At 47.7% G+C, this 19,856-nt stretch overlaps 1 protein-coding gene across 1 annotated transcript; it reads left to right on the top strand.

The window, feature by feature from the left end:
* The first annotated feature begins 2,326 nt into the window (after positions 1–2,326).
* On the top strand, positions 2,327–19,813 carry SKIC8 (SKI8 subunit of superkiller complex). The gene is made up of 11 exons (XM_055326476.1): positions 2,327–2,406; positions 4,445–4,494; positions 5,298–5,325; positions 6,831–6,936; positions 7,296–7,468; positions 14,164–14,312; positions 14,482–14,575; positions 15,346–15,439; positions 16,750–16,842; positions 17,425–17,503; positions 19,576–19,813. Exons 2-11 carry the CDS (start codon positions 4,483–4,485, stop codon positions 19,663–19,665), a joined length of 918 nt encoding a protein of 305 aa, XP_055182451.1. The 5' UTR covers positions 2,327–2,406; positions 4,445–4,482; the 3' UTR covers positions 19,666–19,813.
* Positions 19,814–19,856: the final 43 nt, after the last annotated feature.

A 19,856-nucleotide genomic window follows, 5' to 3' on the forward strand; every position in this document is an offset into this window, starting at 1 on the left:
CTCACAGCAAGAAATAGATTTTCCTTTGCAGTGCATTGACTGCGTACATGAAATGGGTTGTTTATTCAACGTAATTTTACCATACATGATGCACTCTTACATATTCTGTGCTATTTTTTCTTGATCTATTCTATGTGATTTTTGGGAAATGATTAATTGAATTTTTCACAACCATAATGCCTGACATAAACTGAGTTAGTACCCAGCTTGCATCAATTGGAAATGAATAGTAGCAGATTTGTTTTATTTTATTTTTTTAATAGTAGCAGATTTAGAAGCAAGCAAACAGAAGGGTGAAAGCCTTAGTATTCTGACAACAGGGAAAAGACATTCAAGTGATCAGTGTGCTTTTAGAATAACCTAGAGGTGGGAATACCTGGGTGGCTCAGCGGTTTGGCGCCTGCCTTTGGCCCAGGGCGTGATCCTGGGGTCCCGGGATCAAGTCCCACATCGGGCTCCCTGCATGGAGCCTGCTTCTCTCTCTGCCTCTCCCTCTGTGTCTCTCATGAATAAATAAATAAAATCCTTAAAAAAAAAGAATAATCTAGAGGTGGGGGATTTCCAGTTAATGTGCAGAAAAAGAAAAAGTATCCACATAAGTTCAAATCATAAAAACTAAAATTCACTTACTTATATCTTTGGAGGCACTTTTGATGACCTCAATTTTAGCATTCTTGAGTGGGAGACTTCAAAAATGCTTCTTTATGTTCAAAACTACAAGTCAAAGTAAAGATGGTCCAATTATCTTGGTTTGGGAGTGGCCACATAATAATCAGTCTTTTTATATATATATATATATAATCAGTCTATTTTCAAAAACCAGAGAAACCCACAAACTTTGCCAATAAAAAAGGGGGGGCCAGATTGGCCCAAACTAAGGCACTGGTTGTGCAGAAGGGTGGGAGATTCTTCATGATTTCTCCGCTAAAAGCCAGTGCTTTGCAGACTGTTGTGACCTTTCTGCACATTAGGAACTGGTTCCCATGACTGCAGGGGGGATTTCTGTGGCTTTGACTCTGTGGGGTGTACCTGAACAGGGTCCACTCAGCATGTGGGTCAATGTGATGAGAACTGTCCCCAGTTTGAAGATGAGCTCACCTGGCCTAAAGGTATGATTTGTACATTCTTTCTTGGCTTTAGGAGCAAACATCCTGTGGTCAAATATATCCAGAATGGGTACAGGAATAGCCTGATTCTTAAGAGGCACCACATAAGATTTTGGTAATTTGGGATGTCTTGAAGCCTGCTCACTTTGACCCAAACTTCCTAAACTAGTGACATGCAGAGGATCCACTGGGGCAGGATGAAATTTCTGTGGCCCAGGAGTCATGCAAGGAACTCCTGAGGACCAGACAACCAGCCCTGGGGGAACTGTGTGTGTATCCAGCCAAGTTCTGGGCCACACACCCTCCTCAAAAAGCCTCCAAAGGTGAACTTTATGTTGTTGTATGAATACACTGTTGTATGGCCTAACAGTTTCCTGGAATCGATGGTACACCTGCAGATGGTCCTAATGAACTAGACCCTATGAAGCTCTAACTTCCAGGGAAAAAAAGACTCGGGGAGACTTTGGGGCTCGCATCCACAGTGACCACACTTCACTTTCATCACCCTCTACCCCAGTTTTAATCAGGAGAGATGGCAATCTGTCCCTGGGGCTGACTGACGCAGGGCTGCCCCCCAGACAGCCCGAGCCCTGCATCTCCCTCTACCCCTGGAGGGGATACTGCTGTGGACACCAGTGCCCCTCACCCCGCCTGTCTCCCTCTCCCAGGGGGGACACTGCTGCAGGGACCGGCAGCCCCCATCTCCTTGCACCCTGGGGGGCACTGATGTGGGGTCAGGTGGCCCCCATCTCCCTCCGTGGGGGGGGGGTACAATGCTGCGGGGTCAGGTGACCCCGGGAGAGGATCGGGTGCTCCGAGGACCAGGTCAGCGCGGGTCCTGCTCTCCACCCCATTTGCTCGGTGAGAAGGGTTGAGCCCGAGAGGCCCTCGCTTGGGGTCCCGGAATGACCTGGGGGTGGGGGAAATGCTGGTCACAACCTAGGAAATCTAGAGCTGTCGCACACACCGGTTGTGACTTTCAGTTTGAAAAACAATACTACGTCACGGCCGTGTCCTTCAGCAACAGGGCCTCAGAAGTGGTCAGGCGGAGGACAAGCTCCGCCGACGCCCAGGATGCGGGAGCCCGGAGCCCGGAGCCCGGAGCCCGGAGCCCAAGGCGGGCGCTGGGGGCAGCGCAGCCACGCGGCGGTAGGGGGCGCTGCGGCGCGCGCCTGCGCCCTGGGGCGGGGGCGGGGGCGGGGCTGCCGGGTGCCCCGCCCCCCCAGCTCATAGCTGCGCGACGCGGTCGCTGCGAGCCGCACGTCACAAGTGTGGCGGCTGTGCAGCCGGCGGGGCGGCGGTGAGTGGACGTGCCCGGCGGTTGGGGCTGGGGTGGGGGGTCTCCGGGGCAGCGGGGCCGGCAGCGGGGAAGCGAGGGTGCGCCGGGGGCTCCTGTGTTGCCTCCGCCCTGGCTGCGTGTGGGTGCGCGGGGCCTGGGAGGACGTCCTGGAACGTTCTGTGCCTGCTGGAAGGGGCGCTCTGCCTCTGCGGGAGGGGTGGCAGAGGGCCGTGCTCCGGGGCTCGGGCCGCGGAGTCCTCCCGCGAGCGAGCCTCCCGTCCCCGGGCGGCTGCAGGCGGCGGCCGGCCTCTGCTCACTGCCGGCCCCGTGGAGCGCGGGGTCACCGACCTGAGTGACGGAGCCGGCATGGACCCGGGGAGGGGGCAGAGACGGCCCCGGGCCCCGAGGTGTGCACTCATCTGCTGCCGGTGCTGGGGCGGGGCGGGGGGCGGGGGGGCTTCCGTGAGCCCTCTGGGGCGGTCACAGGGTGGACGTGGTAACGGGACCGCGGAGAGCCGGCGCCCGCTCCCCTTGCCTCCCCGCCCCGGGCAGGACCCTGCACTTGGGCCACAACGGACTTCACAGGTCACAGAGGAGGGTTAGTTAGAAAGCGTTTACCTAGTAGCCTTGGGAAACCTTCCTAGTGGCCTTAGTGGTTCCATCTCCTCTGTCCCTGGATGGAATCAAGGGGGCACGAGTGTGGATGAGAAGAAAACCTGCATTTTGATGGAAATTTAGCATTTCCTCCAAGTTTGAAGGTAGGCAACAAACCCCAGTAGCAACAGCGTGACTTTGTCCGCAGTAGTAAATCATAGATATTCCCGAATCCTCGGATGTTGTGAAAGCTCATCAGACTCTGAAAGGACAGCGGTTACCAGACGTGCTGCTGGACCTTGTTGCCTGACCGGCTGATGAAGAGTCACATGTGCTGCGCTATCACAACTTTAATTTTCATATTTTGATAAAACTTTTTTAGGCGTGCAGTTCATCTTGGTTATTCTCAGATTCTGTGTTTGCAAGTTTGCCTACCCGCTAAACTTGATTTGTCATCCCAGAATCCATACTTGCAGAGCTTTTGTGGTCTTTTGTGGACATGTGCAGGGTGGTGAAAAATTTGAGTCGCCTGCCACGTTTTCAGCTGTGGCTGGACAAAGTGACGCTGCCTTCTTGCATTGACAAAGGTCCTTTTTTCAGTCTATTCAGTGTCATGATTTTTGCATTTTTGTGCTTTTTGTTGGCGACATCACCGTTAAAATAGCCTCCAACACAGTGCTAAGTGGTAGGTTCCTCAGTGCCAGGCTGTGAGGTGTGTACAGAGAAAATGCGTGTGTTCAGTAAGCTTCTGTGAGGTTTGAATTAGGGTGCTGTTGGCAGTGAGTTCGCTACTGAGGGGTTAGCATAGGAACTTATGTATCGATCGGTTGACAAAAATGTTACAATCAGCTTGCAGGACCCTACCCAGTATTTCTTCTAGAAGCAGTGGGGTCAGTATTCGCTAGTTTGGTGTTCCTAGTCCTTCCGAGAATGGAAGAGTCTCAAGCAACAAGCATTGAGTGTACTTGGTTCCCTTTGTAGTCCCTGTACGTCTAAAAGCTCTGAGAAGGGGCTTTAGGCTTCACCAGGCTGCTAGAGGGTCCATACACACAGAATACAAAGAGTCCAAGAGTCCTTGCAGCCTGAGAAAATAAATAAGTCTATTTTTACAGTGAGTCTGTGCTTAGCTGAGTCCTTGAAGATTTTGGGAGATGTGTGTCTGCAACTGTGGACCTCATTCACATGCCTGTTGGCTCGAGTGGGCAGGACCTATGGTTTTATCTGAAGAGCAGCAAGCAGTGGAGACCAGTCCCTCTCTAGTCAGACTTGGCATGGGGCGTATGTGAGTGGAGTCCCTGGGCTCCAAGGGGGAAGGAAGGTGGTAGCACCCAGCTGGGCTTGTGGAGGGGTCCTTGGGGCTGATCCACTGAAGAATGTCAGGGCGGCTCTGGCAGAGGGTTGCCCTATCCCGTATCCCCCTCTGTCCTGATGACACCCCCATACTGAAGCCCTGATGTCTCCACAGAACTGTCTGGCCTGTAGCCTTCCTCCTTGGTTGAGGAAATGACCAACCAGGTAAGGCCTATGGGGACGGGAAGAATAACACTTGGTTCCTTTGGCAGGTGGAAGCCCAGGATGTGGTCTGGGTATGTAGTCAGGAAACTAGCATCTGCTCCTGCTCTGCTTTTAAAGTCCTGGGTGGAAAAAATAAATAAAGTGCTGGGTGACCATGAGCCCAAATCACCAGACAGGTGGGGGCACTATAAGCTGCACAACACCAGCAGGAGGAGGATTTCAACTATCGAAATATTTCCACAGTTTCCAGAGGGATTGGGGAGAATTCATACTCAGGGGCACCCAGCTGGCTCGGTCACTAGAGCCTGCGACTCTTGATCTCAGGGTTGTGAGTTCAAGCCCCATGTTGGGCATAGAGTGTCCTTAATTTAAAAAAAAAATGTCCTCAAAAACAAGAAACAAAAATCAGAAATGGGGAAATTTTTATCATAAGATTAGGGACAATGATAACAGGTTAGGCAGACTATGTGGTTTTGTACAACTGCAAAAATTATGCTGGAACCCGGATGCAGAGTCTCCTGGTGATCATAGCTGGGAATGCACAGGATTTATCAGTCTCCTAGCAGTAGGTGGGAGAGGACAGTTTCTGCAAGAACTGATTTTTTTTCTGGTGTTGTAGTTGAGTCTGCATGTCTGGCATGAGCAGGAATCGGGGAGCTTGCAAGGATGGGCAGGGTGAGGATGGCGGAGTAGCTTACAGTGGGGGATGTGTGGTCAGCTGGGTCCGGGGGGGTGTTTTAGGGAGGGAGGGGATACCTCTGAAGTCTGACTGTTGGTTTAATGTGACATCTCTTCTTTTTTAGTACAGTATTCTCTTCAAACAAGAACAAGGTAAGCAGCCTCACCTGTGAGAATTGTTGTCCCTGGTGTTTGGAGGGCTGAACTGACATGCACAAGAGATGGCAGGGGCAGCTGAAAACACATATTTACAAGCAAACAGCAACAGAAGCCCCCAAACAACTAACTAGAAAGAAAAAGCAGGGGTCACAGAATAGACTGGGAAGCTGCAGGCTGAGGGAAGCTTTCCCACCTGAGAAAGATGAAGCTCTGAGCTTCCCAGTAGCCAGGGTGATGAAGGGTAACCTTAGAGCCTCTGAACATGCCTTGGGGCTTTTACGATGGTTCCCCCCTTCAGGCCATGACCCTTAGTAGAAGTGGAGGATGGACTGGGTGCTGTGCAGCAGTAGCTGAGGTGGGATGGCAATGGGGAACAGTCAGTGTAGTCTGGGACACAGCTTGCCAGGACGCTGGGCTTCTCACGTGCCCCGTTTCTTCACCACACCTGGAAGAGCTGGGCAAAGCTGGGAGGAACCTGTGGAAAGGCATTGTAAAAGCTCTTCCACTCTAGGTAACTGATGTTTAGATAGGCTGAAGTTAAAGCCAAACGCATTCTTCAAGTTAGCTCAGATGGGTAACTAACTAGTCAGGCATGCCATCAGCTACCTTCAACTACCTGGCATGCTGCTAATGCCTTCCAGGTGGCGAGCTAGCAGGCTAGACTCAGGTGGGCATTGTCACTGAGGCCACAGCCGTTCACGGCCCTGATACATCTTGGGAAGGTATTCCTCGACCATTGCTATAAGGTGTGAATAAAGCCTCTGTGTGCACTTGCCACATCCCTGGACCTGCGCCAGGTGTGGAGACCTGACAGGGAAGGCCACCAGATATGCAGTTGGTGGACTTGGAATTTAAGCTGGACTTAAGTCAGCAGAGCTTGAGTTTAAATCCCAGTTCTGGTGCTTCTTAGCTTTTGACTTTGAGTGAGTTACTGTGCTTCCCTAAGCCTCTGATTCCTTGTCTGTAGGATGAAGATATTAACCCTTCATAGGGTTGTTGTGGTTAATTGAGATAATATTATATAAAATTAATGTAGTTACTGATTGATGAAGCCTAAGAGACATTTGTGTTGGAGAGCTCAAGCATCTTGATATTTGTTCTCAGACCTGTATTATTTGCACTTGAACTGCCTACTGGTTGCCAAGGATCCTTGAGGCACCAGTCTTACCAAGTTGAGGTCTTTGGAGGGTGAGGGGCTTCCTGGTTCTAACCAGGTGACACAGGCAGGCAGTATGCTAAAGTGGAAAGGACATAGATGGCTCTGGTACTCCCTCCCTACCAGGTAAACCTGTGATTTGGGACAAGAGGCTTTTTCAGAATGTCCAGTGTTCATGTGTCCCTCTGCAGTTCTGACAGAAACTGATGGGAAAGCACTTGGCAAGACAGTTAAAGCAGGTGGCTGTGAGCTTGGAGTTGTCGGAGCAGCATTTCTGCTTCATTTCAGCCTGTGCGGTTTAGACATTGCAGGAAGACTTAAATGAAGTGCTTTCTAATTCTAGCCCATGATGATGCCATTTGGTCGGTTGCCTGGGGGACAAACAAGAAAGAAAACTCTGAGACGGTGGTTACGGGGTCCCTGGATGACCTGGTGAAAGTCTGGAAGTGGTGAGTGCCCTCTCCCCTTATGGCTTTGGAAATTGGGGTTCACAGTTTTGCTTCTGGACTCCCAAGGTACAATCAGGAGAGTCATGTTTCCTAGGCAAGAAAGCAGTAGCAGTCTGATGGTATAAAAAGGCAGCCTGCGTTTTCCCCTTATTCAATGTTAAGGCCTATACTTTAAGGAAAAAAAAAAGTCCCACAGTTAAAACTTGGCCTCCCTTGGTGTTTCATGCCTGTGGGTTCCACTCCAAGTCTGCATTTTACAGACTATTGGTAATGGGAGGGGGCAGGTCATGGGGGCCTAGAATTTCAGGCGCTGGTACAGCCTGTTGTGCAAAAACCCATTTTTCTGTCCCCCACTGCAGGTGTGATGAGAGGCTGGACCTACAGTGGAGTCTAGAGGGACATCAACTGGGCGTGGTGTCTGTGGACATCAGCCATACACTGCCCATCGCTGCATCCAGTTCTCTTGACGCTCATATTCGTCTCTGGGACTTGGATAATGGCAAACAGATAAAATCTATAGATGCAGGACCAGGTAAGAGCTTTACTTGTCAGGAAGATAATAGACACAACCCCTTTCCACACCTGTAGTTCAGAAGTTTTTGGATTTGAGGGGCTAATTAACATGGGTGCATGAACTGTATGTTATGTAATAGCTTTGGGAGGGGTGCCCTCCAAGCATTAATGTCTCAGCAACTAAACAGTGTTTCTACATCCGTTAGGTCAGGTTTTACTGCCAAATAAATTTTAGTACTAAGCCTATTAAAAAACTCAGAGTTTTCAGAGGTTTTAGATTTTAGAATCGTCGATTTGGGGCTGTGGATTTGGATGGTCCGGAGGTTCTGAGTTTGCCATAGTCTGATTTGACATGCAATGGCTAATAGAAGTCTTCAGTATAAAGTATTGTGTTGTCTTAAATCTGTATCATGGTAACCTCTATGAATTATGATTACAGTGCCCGATTCCCAGCATTTGACATGAAACTGCTAGAATAACATTTCTTTTTTTAAAATACCATAGGACAGCATAATCTTGTCCATCAGCATTGATAAATATCTGGGGGAAAGGAATTAATGGTTTCAGTGGATGGTTTAACGTGGAACAACCACATGACATCTCAGAATTCCTTGTAGCCTTCAGTCTGCTTGTAAATGACTGCATAACATTCACGACCAGAGGCTGTCTGGCCAGAATGGGTCATGACCCCCAGAGAGCACAGAGCTACTTGCCTCTCTGGTATACCCTTCAAGGGTTGGCTACAGAAAAGTTACTTCAGTGTTTCCTGAACATAATTCCCTTGATTGGAGCCCCAGGTGGACTTGCCTCCCAGTGATTATGCTCAGTACCCAATACAGGCTGTCTTTATATTGGAAAGAATAATAGTCCCACAGTTTATAGGGAAGCTAGATTATTTGGGGACTGAGTGCATTTCCCCTCAGAAGCAATAGTTCATGTTTATGGTACTTACCGCTGGAGCTTTTCTAAAGAATACGCATGCCCAGACCCTGAGCAATCATCAGGGTGTGTGGGCTGGATATGTATTTGGAAAAAGCTACTCAGACACTGACTTCCCAGGTGATTGTCTTTGCCTGTATTCTTACCTGCTGACATCGCTCATGGAGGACTTGAGGCCCCAGACCAGCCCCCAAAGCCTATGAAGACAAAGAGCCCCGGAGAGGAGGAGGAGGCAGATCTGTTACTGCCTTTTTACCTTGGGCACCGAAGCCTTCCCCAGACCTGTGATGCTGAGGGCAGTGAGCTGATCTTGTGGTCCTGGGTGCGCTGCACTTGGAGAGATGAGTACTGGCTTGGTTTCAAGGGAGAGGATGAGTCTGTACCCAGCTTGCCTTCCCTGACACCCAGTGCCCTAAACAATTGGGTGTCGGTTCTGTGCGTGTCAAGTGCTTGTGGAAAGGTTCCTGTTGGGAAAGAAACAAGGTCCAGAGATTCGTCAAGGGGTTAGATTTACTTTCTCTTTGGACAGGAATCTGGTTGTGGCACAGCAGGTACTTGGGTAGTAAAAGCAGGTGCTGCTGTTGATAGCTAAAGAGCAACTGAGCCATGCGAAGGCTCACACTGCTCATGAGTGTGGGGACACCAACACATACGTTGTGCCTGTCTTGAAAATACATGGAGGATGTGGACCACCACAAATAACAGGGAAAAGGGAAAGAGAAAATCCCTGATCCCGGGGAATGTAAGGATGTGGATGGCAGTGAGGACACAGGCGAGGGCCTCATGAACAAGGCAGCTGTGCTCCCTGCACTGGACACTTGGGATAAGCATCCGTGCCCTCAGACAGGCAGGACCCCCATAAGTAAGGAGCTGCTCCCAGTGACGAGGTGGAGCTTAGTGATTATGATAGATACCTTTTGTGCAGAAATTATAGGCTTAGAATGTGGGAACAAAAATCCCTTCAATTTTGAGCATCAGGATATTTGATGCTAAAAATTTTATATCGTAAACCAGCTAACAGGGAAATATAAAAATATTTAGAAATATTTTATTAAACTGAAAGGAATTCAAAGCAGATTTTCTAGTAACCATTATTTCTGTAAACAGCTAAATTATGGGGATCCCTGGGTGGCTCAGCGGTTTAGTGCCTGCCTTTGGCCCAGGGCACAATCCTGGAGACACAGGATCGGGTCCCGCATTGGGTTCCTGGCATGGAGCCTGCTTCTTCCTCTGCCTGTGTCTCTGCCTCTCTCTCTCTCTCTCTCTCTCTCTCTCTCTCTCTCTCTCTCTCTCTCTTTGTCTATCATGAATAAATGAATAAACCTTAAATAAATAAATAAATAAATAAACAGCTAAATTACAATAGGAATAAGTAAGCATAATCTTGTTAGAATAAATTCTAGTTATTTATTAGTAAAGAGATTAAAAACAGCTATTTGAGCGATTGATTATAAAAGCTTTTTCAGATCTTGGTTAATTGGGCATTCTCATGGGACGCCTGGGTGGTTTAGCAGTTGAGCACCTGCCTTTGGCTCAGGGCGTGATCCTGCAGTCCCAGAATCGAGTCCTGCATCGGGCTCCCTGCATGGGGCTTCTGCCTCTGTCTATGCCTCTGCCTTTCTGTCTGTGTCTTTCATGAATAAATAAATCTTTTTTAAAAAAATTGAGCATTCTTGCAGTTAATTTCCTTTTAAAAATGAACATTTCGTGAGAAAAGTGATAGAACTAAATTATTACCCCTTTCAATATGTGTGTTGAAATTTGCAAGAGATTTTTGTTTTATTTATTTATTTTAAGATTTATTTATTTATTCGGGGGGGCGGGCAGAGACACAAGCAGAGGGAGAAGTAGGCTCCATGCAGGAAGCCTGACATGGGACTTGATCCCAGGTCCTCAGGATCACACCCTAGGCTGCAGGCGGCGCTAAACCACTGCGCCACCAGGGCTACCCGAGGTTTTTGTTTTAAAAAACCTTGGGATAGGGGATCCTTGGGTGGCTCGGCGGTTTAGCGCCTGCCTTCGGCCCAGGGTGTGATCCTGAGGACCTGGGATCAAGTCCCATGTCAGGCTTCCTGCATGGAGCCTGCTTCTCCCTCTGCTTGTGTCTCTGCCTGCCTCTCTCTCTGTCTCGCTCGCTCGCTCTGTCTCTCTCGAGTAAATAAATAAACTCTTAAAAAAAGAAAACAAAACCATGGGAGATGGTGCTGAGCCCTCTGTGCTGGGACCTGCCATCTGCCATGTGTCAGCTCACAGCAGCCTCTCCTCAGTCCTGTGGGCTGGGAAGGGCCTGCTGTATGTGAGCTCTTCCCAGGAATGAGGACAGAGACTTGGGAGGGAGCCTTTCTCAGCTTTCCCTTTGATCTGACAAGCACTGTTGTGTCAGGGCAGGGTGGCAAGACTTGGGGTGTGTTCCTCTACAAGAGTGCCTATGGGCAAAGGGACAGGCAGACAGTGAGCAACTAGGTAGCAACTGGCCTCCAACCTCTGACCCCAAAGGCCCCTAGAGGTCTTTGGGATGGCCTCTGAAGTGGTTCTGAGTAGCTCAGAAAATAAATGCTAGACTACCACCCGTGGCGTGTTCCCAGATAGAAATCATCACTTGCCCCTGCACCAGGGGAGTCCAGAGGACGACCCCCCCCCCCCCAATCCGGCTGAGGAAATAGTGTGATGCACAAATCACACTGGAATAGAGCTCTTGAAATGAACTAAGCTGAATGGTGTAACTTAGAAACTAGGTGGTTTTTCTAAAAGCAGCAGTGCCTCTTTCCAGTCCTTGTTAATTTGTGGTAAATACTTTGTCATATTCTAGTTTAACAGAAGAGTATTTGTGGTAGGACATCTTGATTTAGTTATAGCTTTTTTTTTTTTTAAGATTTTATTTATTTAATCCATGAGAGACTCAGAGAGAGAGAGGCAGAGACATAGGCAGAGGCAGAAGCAGGCTCCATGCAGGAAGCCCGATGTGGGACTCGATCCTGAGACCCTGTATCATGCCCTGAGCCAAAGGCAGATGCTCAACCGCCAAGCCACCCAGGCGTCCCTAGTTACAGCTTTATTGAGATAAGCTCTCACTTGTATAATTGCAATGTAAAGGTAGCCCTCTGTGTTTGGTTCTGTGAGTCTTAGTAAATCTCTGGGGTTGTATGGTCACCACTGCGGTTCCAGGCCTTAGAAAATACCCTTGTGTCCATGTAGAGTCAGTCTCCTCCACCTTCAGCCTCAGGCAGCCACTGATCTGCTCCTCATTTCTGTAGTTTTGCCTTTCTGAAAAATGTTGTTTAGGTGGAATTGTATTGTCTTCTACGTCTTCGTTCTTTCTGTAGCATCACACTTGCAAGGTTCCTCCACATTGTAGCATGTATCAGCAGTTCCTTATTTTGTTCTTGCACCAACCACTTGATGGACATGTGGATGCTTTCCAAATTTTTACTATGTAAAAACTATAGTGCTATGAACATCTGTGCACAAGTCTTTGTGTGAATATGTGTTTTCATTTTTCCTGGGTTAGATACCCAGGAGTGGAATTCCAGGATATTCTGGTAAGTTTGTTTTCATTTAAGAAACTGTCAAACTGTTAAAACAGTCCCATTTACAATTGCATCATAACCAGTAAGATACCTATGAATTTTCCTAACCAAAAAGGTAAAGGATCTGTACTCTGAAAACTATAAAACACTGATGAAAGAAATTGAGAGGATGCAAAGAAATGGAAAAACATCCCATGCTCATGAATTGGAAGAATAAAATTGTTAAAATGTCTGTGATACCCAGAGGAATCTACACATTCAGTGCAATCCCTATCAAAATACGAACAGCATTTTTCACAGATTTAGAACAAACAATCCTAAAATTGTAAAATTTGTTTGGAAACACAAAAGACCCCAAAAAGCCAAAGCAACCTTGAAAAAGCAAAGCAAAACCAGAGTCCTCACGATTCCAAACTTCATGCCATATTACAAAGCTGTAATCATCGAGACTATATGGTCCTGGCGCAAAAACAGACACATAGATCGATGGAACAGAATAGAGAAATGGACCCTCTACTCTTTGATCAATATTCGACAAAGCAGGAAAGAATATCCAATGGAAAAAAGACAGTCTCTTCAGTAAATGGTGTGGGAAAATTGGACAGCCACATGTAGAAAAATGAAACCGGACCATTTTCTTACACCACAAAGATAAACTCAAAATGGTTGAAAGACGTAAATGTGAGACAAAAATCCTAGAGAACACAGGCAACAACCTTTGTGACATTGGCTGTAGCACCTTCTTACTAGACACATTTATGAATGCAAAGGAAACAAGCAAAATTGAACTCTTGGGACTTCATGAAGATAAAAAGGTTTGCACAGCAAAGGAAACCGTCACCAAAACTAAAAGACAACCTACAGAATGGGAGAAGATATATGCAAATGACATCTCAGAAAAAGGGCTGGTATCCCAGATCTATAAAGAACTTCTAAAACTCAATACCCAAAAAACAATCCAGTTACAAAATGGGCAGAAGACATGAGCAGGTATTTCTCCAAAGATGACATACAGATGGCCAACAGACACATGAAAAACTGCTCCACATCACTTGCTATCAGGGAAACACAAATCAAAACCACCATGAGGTACCACTATACACCAGAGAGAATAGCTAAAATTAACAAGACAGGAAATGTGTTGTCAAGGATGTGCAGAAAGGGGAACCCTCTTACACTATTGGTGGGAATGCAGCCTGGTGCAGCCACTCTGGAAAACAGTGTGGAGGTTCCTCAAGAAGTTAGAAATAGAGATACCCAATGGCTCAGCAATTGCATTACTGGGTATTTACCCCAAAGATACAGATGTAGTGAAATGCCGGAACATCTGCACCCCAATGTTCATAGCAGCAATGTCCACAATAGCCAAACTGTGGAAGGAGCCAAGATGTTCTTCGACAGATAGAATTAATAAAGAAGATGTGGTCTATATATACAAGGGAATATTACTCAGCCATCAGAAAGGATGAACATCTACCATTTACATTGTTGTGGATGGAATTGGAGGGTATTATGCTGAGTGAAATGAGTCAGTCAGAGAAAGACAATTACCATATGGTTTCACTCATGTGGAATTTAAGAAACAAAGCAAACGAACAAAGAAGAGAAAAAGAAACACAAACCAAGAAACAAACTGAACCGCAGAGGACACACTGCTGGTCACCAGCGGGGGTGTGGGAGTGTGGTGGGGGCACCTCTGTGCACAGGTGATAGGGGTAAAGGAGGCTACGTGTCCTGATGAGTGCCAGATGATTAACATTTTTTTTTAAGATCTTATTTATTTATTCATGAGAGACAGAGAAGCAGAGACATAGGCAGAGGGAGAAGCAGGCTCCATGCAGGGAGCCTGATGTGGGACTTGATCTTGAGACCCTGGGATCACACCCTGAGCCAAAGGTGCACTCAACCGCTAAGCCACCCAGGTGTCCCGGTGATTAACATTTTTAAAAAGAAAACTGTTTAACTGTTCTTCAGAATGGCCGCACCATTTTATGTTTCCACCAGTACATGAGGATTTTGGTTTCTTCACATCCTTGTTAACACTTGGTATTATCCTATTTTTATCAAAAATTTTAAAAGCCCATAAACTAAATTGGTAAAGAATTAGCAACTTCACACATAGGTTTTTGAATCAGGACATTGTTTCTAATTTTTAAAAACTGTATCTTTTGGCAAAATTGTAAAAGTTTTAAAACTTAAGGTCACACTTTTTCTCACCGTATTTTTTTCCTTCTTTTTTTCTGTTCAGTGGATGCCTGGACTTTGGCCTTTTCTCCTGATTCCCAGTATCTGGCCACAGGAACTCATGTGGGGAAAGTGAACATTTTTGGTGTGGAAAGTGGGAAAAAGGAATATTCTCTGGACACGAGAGGAAAATTCATTCTTAGTATTGCATATGTAAGGAACCCTTGCTCTCTCTTCTCTCCCCAACTCTACTTTATGCGCTTGCAGCTTGTGACCGCTGCTGTCTGGCTGGCACAGCCTGTAGTAGCAGCTCTGCTTGTGTTTGGTGGGGACGGCTTAGCCCCGCAGAGTCTCAGATGTCCTCCGAATGTTCTCTGCACAGAGCCCTGATGGGAAGTATCTGGCCAGTGGAGCCATAGATGGGATCATCAATATTTTTGATATTGCAACTGGAAAACTTCTGCACACGCTAGAAGGTATGGCTCATTTTGTTTTGTGTAAAGTGGGTTATCAGATCAGCAAGGAGGAATTAGTCTTTTATTAAAATGCTACTAAATGACAAATGAGTTTTACGTTTGCAAAAGAGTGATCTCGTTTGGAAATCTGAAATGCCTCCAGGTCCTAGTTTGGTTGTCCAGTAGAACCTGGACGTGCTTGTTCTGGTGAACACTCACTTGTTTATGTGTCCATGTATCTCAGTCATGTGAGTGTTTCCTTTCTGTCCTTTTTGGTTCTGCAGAACGTTGTGATTAAGAACGACTTTTTGTCAAAAACCTGAAGGTGGATGAATGCACAGTACCTGTGCCCTGCACTGCGGCTTCACAGCATGGTTGGGAGGGAGGCTTCCACTCTGCTCTTCCTACTAGTTGCAATTCTGACCAAGCAAATACGGGGCCTGCTTAGTTTACCATTTACCGTACAATATGAGATGCAGTAGGAAACGGCATCCTGTAGCCCATCCGTATGGATCATCATGTATATTTCCTCGTTTGTCCGTGTCGATAGCAGACCAGCCATGTATGCTAAGGTCAAGCTGATGAGGGAAGGAACCCAGGAGAAATGGCTCCAGGAGGAGGGGCCTGTGTTATGTGGATGTTTCTGGAACACTAGCAGGAGAGCCTGTGCAGTCCCTCCCCACCCTCTGACAGAAGCAGTGCGGCTCAGTGACTGGTCATTAAAAGGGACACTCACTGTCAGTGGGGAACCTGTGATTTGCCAGATTGACAGGGGCCTTTGTGAATTTCAGGCCATGCTATGCCTATCCGTTCCCTGACATTCTCCCCGGATTCTCAGCTCCTGGTCACTGCATCAGATGATGGCTACATCAAGATCTATGATGTGTAAGTTATCATGGAGACTTGAGGCTTCTCACCCAGTATCAGCGCCCTTCCTGCATCCCACCGCTTGAAGGAGTCCTGGGCCCAGGGGGGGCTTGTGTGCAGGGCCCTGGGCATTGCTCCCCGGTCAGTAGTCCTGACCTTGAACTTAGAATGTCACAGGCTGCCTCCTAGGATCAGGCACTTCCTGCCTGTTTTCACCTATCCTGTCTCTTGTGGAGCTCATGGATTTTCACTTCCTTCAGGTAAGTAAGGTGTGTACAGATAAGGAGGTGGAACCACTGGTGGTCACTGGTGCAGAGTGATGGCAGAACCACAAACATCCAGTCTGCACTCTTCTGCCTCTCCCGGGGCTGTTGGTGGTTTGACTGCAGGTATAGGAGTGAGTTGAGTGATCATTCTCCTCAGGTCACAGCTCTCTTGTAAGCCTGTGCGCTGCCTATATCTCCAGGGTTCCCCACTGTTCTTTTCCACCCTCAAGCATCCCTTGGAGGGTGTTTGTGTCCTTGATGCTTGGACTCAGCAATGTGGTCTATGTGCCTCTGGCTCATGGCCTCTGAATATGGTATTCTGGTGCCCTGGGTCACAGGACATACTGGTCTGTGCCCCAGCAGTGAGTGGGTGCTACAACCCTGACCACCTGTGTGCTCTCATGTGGGCTCGTGAGGGTTTTCTGGGGGGTTTGCACCGGGGTGGAGGAACACGGAGGACAAAATGTCAGCAAGGTGGCAGAAGTACAGGTTCTGAACAAGAGCTGGAGAGGGAGTTCAGGCTCCAGAGGGACTAGTGACTAGTCTCCCCTAAGTGCAGAGCAGGAGCCTCTCCTTGCCCCCACCCCCCGAGGTCTGTTCTGTGCGGCTGCAGCCTGTTCTCCCAGGTGGGACCTCGCCACGCTGTAGTCAGGCCTCAGGATTGTTCTCCTGCCTTTGCTGATTGCATTTCACTTTTCTGAAAGTGAAAAATGGCTTTTGTAATTAGACCCGTCTTGTTCTTGGTTTGATTAAAAATGGTCTGTCCATGCCGCATCTGTCCTAAAGCGTGAATATGAGCAGCTCCGTTGGACAGGAGGCACTGGCTCCCTGGTGGAAGGGGTGCCGGCTGTGCGGGCAGGGACAGCCTGCTACTGTCCTCAGGCAGCCAGCCCCCCTGCTAGTTTCTTCTCCTGTGGTTCTTCTCCTTCTTGATTTTGGGCTGTGAAGCTCTTAGCTTGCTGTGGGTCCTACTCTGTTATGGGGGGAAATTCTGACATTTGTGCTAATGCTCCTGTAAAAATTTGTATCATTTCCATTTTGTTTGAAACTTTCCCATTTCAGACAACATGCCAATTTGGCTGGCACGCTGAGTGGCCATGCATCATGGGTGCTGAATGTTGCATTTTGTCCTGACGACACCCACTTTGTGTCCAGGTACTTATTATTCTTGGCCATTTCTTAAATGCTGGGGAAATGAAGACTGTCCTTTGTGAGTTGCCTTAAAATTTGAAGATGGTCTGACCCTTTTTCATTCAGGTAGACTGTTTTCTACATTGGTTTTGTGAGTGGTTTCCTGAGTTGTGAAGGTAGTTGTCCTTAGCTGGAACCAAGGTGGATTCTTAGAATAGTTCAATTTTTAGTTTTTCCTTATAAATCTAGGCTTCCACATGCAGTTGCTGTAGGGATACCTGTGTTCCAACAGTAACTCAAAATACATAAATCTGTGTACAAGTGGTGTTCAGGCCCAGGGCAGCCCACACGGTAAAGAAAGGAGATGGCCGGCTTACTAGCATTGCGCAGAGGTTACGGCAGCCTCTTTGTTGGGAGGCTTTCACAGGCCCCTCCAACCTGGTACAGGCACACGTGTCTGAGGCTCCTGTGGGCTCAGGCCGGCCACAGTGCACACAGCTAGGCAGAATAGGGGAGCGAAGGATGGTGGGGTTTCTGGTCACATTCCTTCCAACCTAAAACCAGAATACAAACTGTTTTGAAACTGATATTCCCTTTTTTACACAGTTCATCTGATAAAAGTGTGAAAGTTTGGGATGTTGGAACAAGAACCTGTGTTCACACCTTCTTCGATCACCAGGATCAGGTACAGCAAATTTCACATTCACGTTCCTTTATCTTTGGTTAGACCTGCAGACGTGCTAGCCTTACCTGACTACTGCTGACACCTGTCCCCTCTCCTGACCTGCTGCTTGACCTGCTTGAGTGTCCATCAGCCAGCGTCCTGCACACATTGAATGGGCTGGTGGCTAGGTAGGCCATGAAACATGATGGCCCTTTGAGGGCCAGGGAACACGGCACCAGCCACGCAGCCGTTTGGTGCCTTTGGAAAGTGCAGGGTGCCCAGGGCATGCCGGGAGCACTTCTCCATGTGCAGCCTGCCACCGCTGGCCCAGGAAGGGCTTTCCTTAGAAGTGCCCATTTCTCACACACACAGCTCTTGTCATTTTTGGAGCTGGCCATAGAAGTGATTTTTTTTCAACATACTTAAAGCCATAAATTCTTAACAGGTTATTTGGCTTTAGTGACATTAATAACTTTTTACTTCACTTTTTTTTTTTTAAGATTTTATTTATTCATGAGAGAGACAGAGAGAGACAGAGAGACAGGCAGAGAGAGAAGCAGGCTCCATGCAGGGAGCCCGATGCGGGACTCGATCCCAGGACTCCAGGATCACACCCTGAGTCAAAGGCAGACACTCAACCACTGAGCCACCCAGGCATCTCTTTGCTTCACTTTTTAAATGAGGTGGTGACTCTGTTCTCTCAGGGTACTTTTTGTCTTTGCCCGTGTGGATGTGAAAGGAAAAGGTGGTCTGATGCAGTGCCTCTGCATAAGGAATCCCTGGGGCTCTTCCATTCATTAGGGCTGGCACGGGGCCTGGGCTTCTGCATGTGTATCCAGCTCCAGGAGGGGCACATGCTGCTGGTCCCAACCACTTTGAGTAGCAAGTTTCAGGAAGCTAGTCACTTTTAAAAATGCCCATGGCAGTAAAAAGTTGACTTTTAATATATTTTTAATGTTTTTATGAAGATCCCAGGTTTTTTATCTTATTTTTTTCAAGTAATGTATATGTACACCCAATACGGGGGCTCAAACTCATGACCCCAAGATTAGGAGTCATATGTTCTACCAACTGAGCCAACCAGCAGCCCCGATGACCTCTTTGGAATGCAGCTTGAAGTGAATATAATTGTTTATGCTTCTTTACATCTAATGTGAAATAATTACTGCTAATGAAGTTGAGGGGATTTAATCTTGATTATTTCACCTCTGGACTTTAACATTTCATATGCGAGTAAATCTGGCTGCACGTGGCTCAGAGTATGATGCGGTCTCAGGAGTGTTTGGGTGGAAGTGAGGCTGTCGGCCCAACAGGTGCAAGCACTGGACTCAGGACTGGAACCCCCACTCAGAGTCAGTTTTGTCAGGAAGGAGATGTGACCATTGACTTAACATAGCAAGTAAAACCAGGGCTCCTTGATGCCTACTGGTCCAGCTGTGAGAACAGACAGGCTCCAGAGGCTCTGATAACAGAGACTCGTGGGCTGGGCATGGGGGCACAGGAGTGAGGTGACGAGCAGTTTTTCCCCATAGGCAGTACCCCCAGGGCAGTTGTGGGCCTTCTTTCTGGAAACACAAATGAGCCCGCACCAGTCCTATGGGTACCAGCTTCATGGCATTAGGTCACTCCCCAGATCCTGAAACTCTGGAAAGGTTTGTAGATATCCTGATTTGGGTTTAGAAATGACACTGTGGGGATCCCTGGGTGGTGCAGTGGTTTGGCGCCTGCCTTTGGCCCAGGGCGCGATCCTGGAGACCCGGGATCGAATCCCACGTCGGGCTCCCAGTGCATGGAGCCTGTTTCTCCCTCTGCCTATGTCTCTGCGTCTCTCTCTCTCTCTGTGTGACTGTCATAAATAAAAAAAAAAAAAAAAAAAAAGACACTGTGGAATATGGGAGGGGAGGGATGATAAATAGTAGCGATGCAAGGTGCCTGGTTAAGGGAAAGCCCCGGAGTGCACTGGCTCAGAAAGCACCAGAACATCCCCGTCTCACTGTTTTTCTAGATTCAGTATAGTGAGAATAAAGAAGGATATTTGCTAATGAAGAATGAAGGCATGAGAACTTTGCTTTCTCTTTTTCTTTGATGTACAGGTCTGGGGAGTAAAATACAATGGAAATGGCTCAAAGATTGTGTCCGTGGGTGATGACCAGGAAATCCACGTCTATGATTGCCCCGTGTAAACACCAGAGTCTCGCAGGCCGGTGTGCAGGTCATGACATTCCGTACCTCTCTAGCTTTAACAAAACAGAGTGTTTATTGGAACAGAAGCTTAAATTTTGTAGATATGGTATCTGTTCATACTTTAACATAAAGTGTTCATAACACAAACACTGCGTTCTGGGCTCTTTGACCTGCCCTGTTGCAGGTAGGA

Source organism: Nyctereutes procyonoides, unplaced genomic scaffold (genome assembly GCF_905146905.1).
Source record: "Nyctereutes procyonoides isolate TBG_1078 unplaced genomic scaffold, NYPRO_anot_genome, whole genome shotgun sequence".
NCBI classification, from domain to species: domain Eukaryota; kingdom Metazoa; phylum Chordata; class Mammalia; order Carnivora; family Canidae; genus Nyctereutes; species Nyctereutes procyonoides.

What these genes read in the sequence shown, in the direction of transcription:
- SKIC8 (XM_055326476.1), top strand. An exon ending in ATCTATAGATGCAGGACCAG is followed by an intron (nt 7,469 to 14,163) that starts GTAAGAGCTTTA and finishes TTTTCTGTTCAG; the next exon opens with TGGATGCCTGGACTTTGGCC. An exon ending in ACTTCTGCACACGCTAGAAG is followed by an intron (nt 14,576 to 15,345) that starts GTATGGCTCATT and finishes TGTGAATTTCAG; the next exon opens with GCCATGCTATGCCTATCCGT.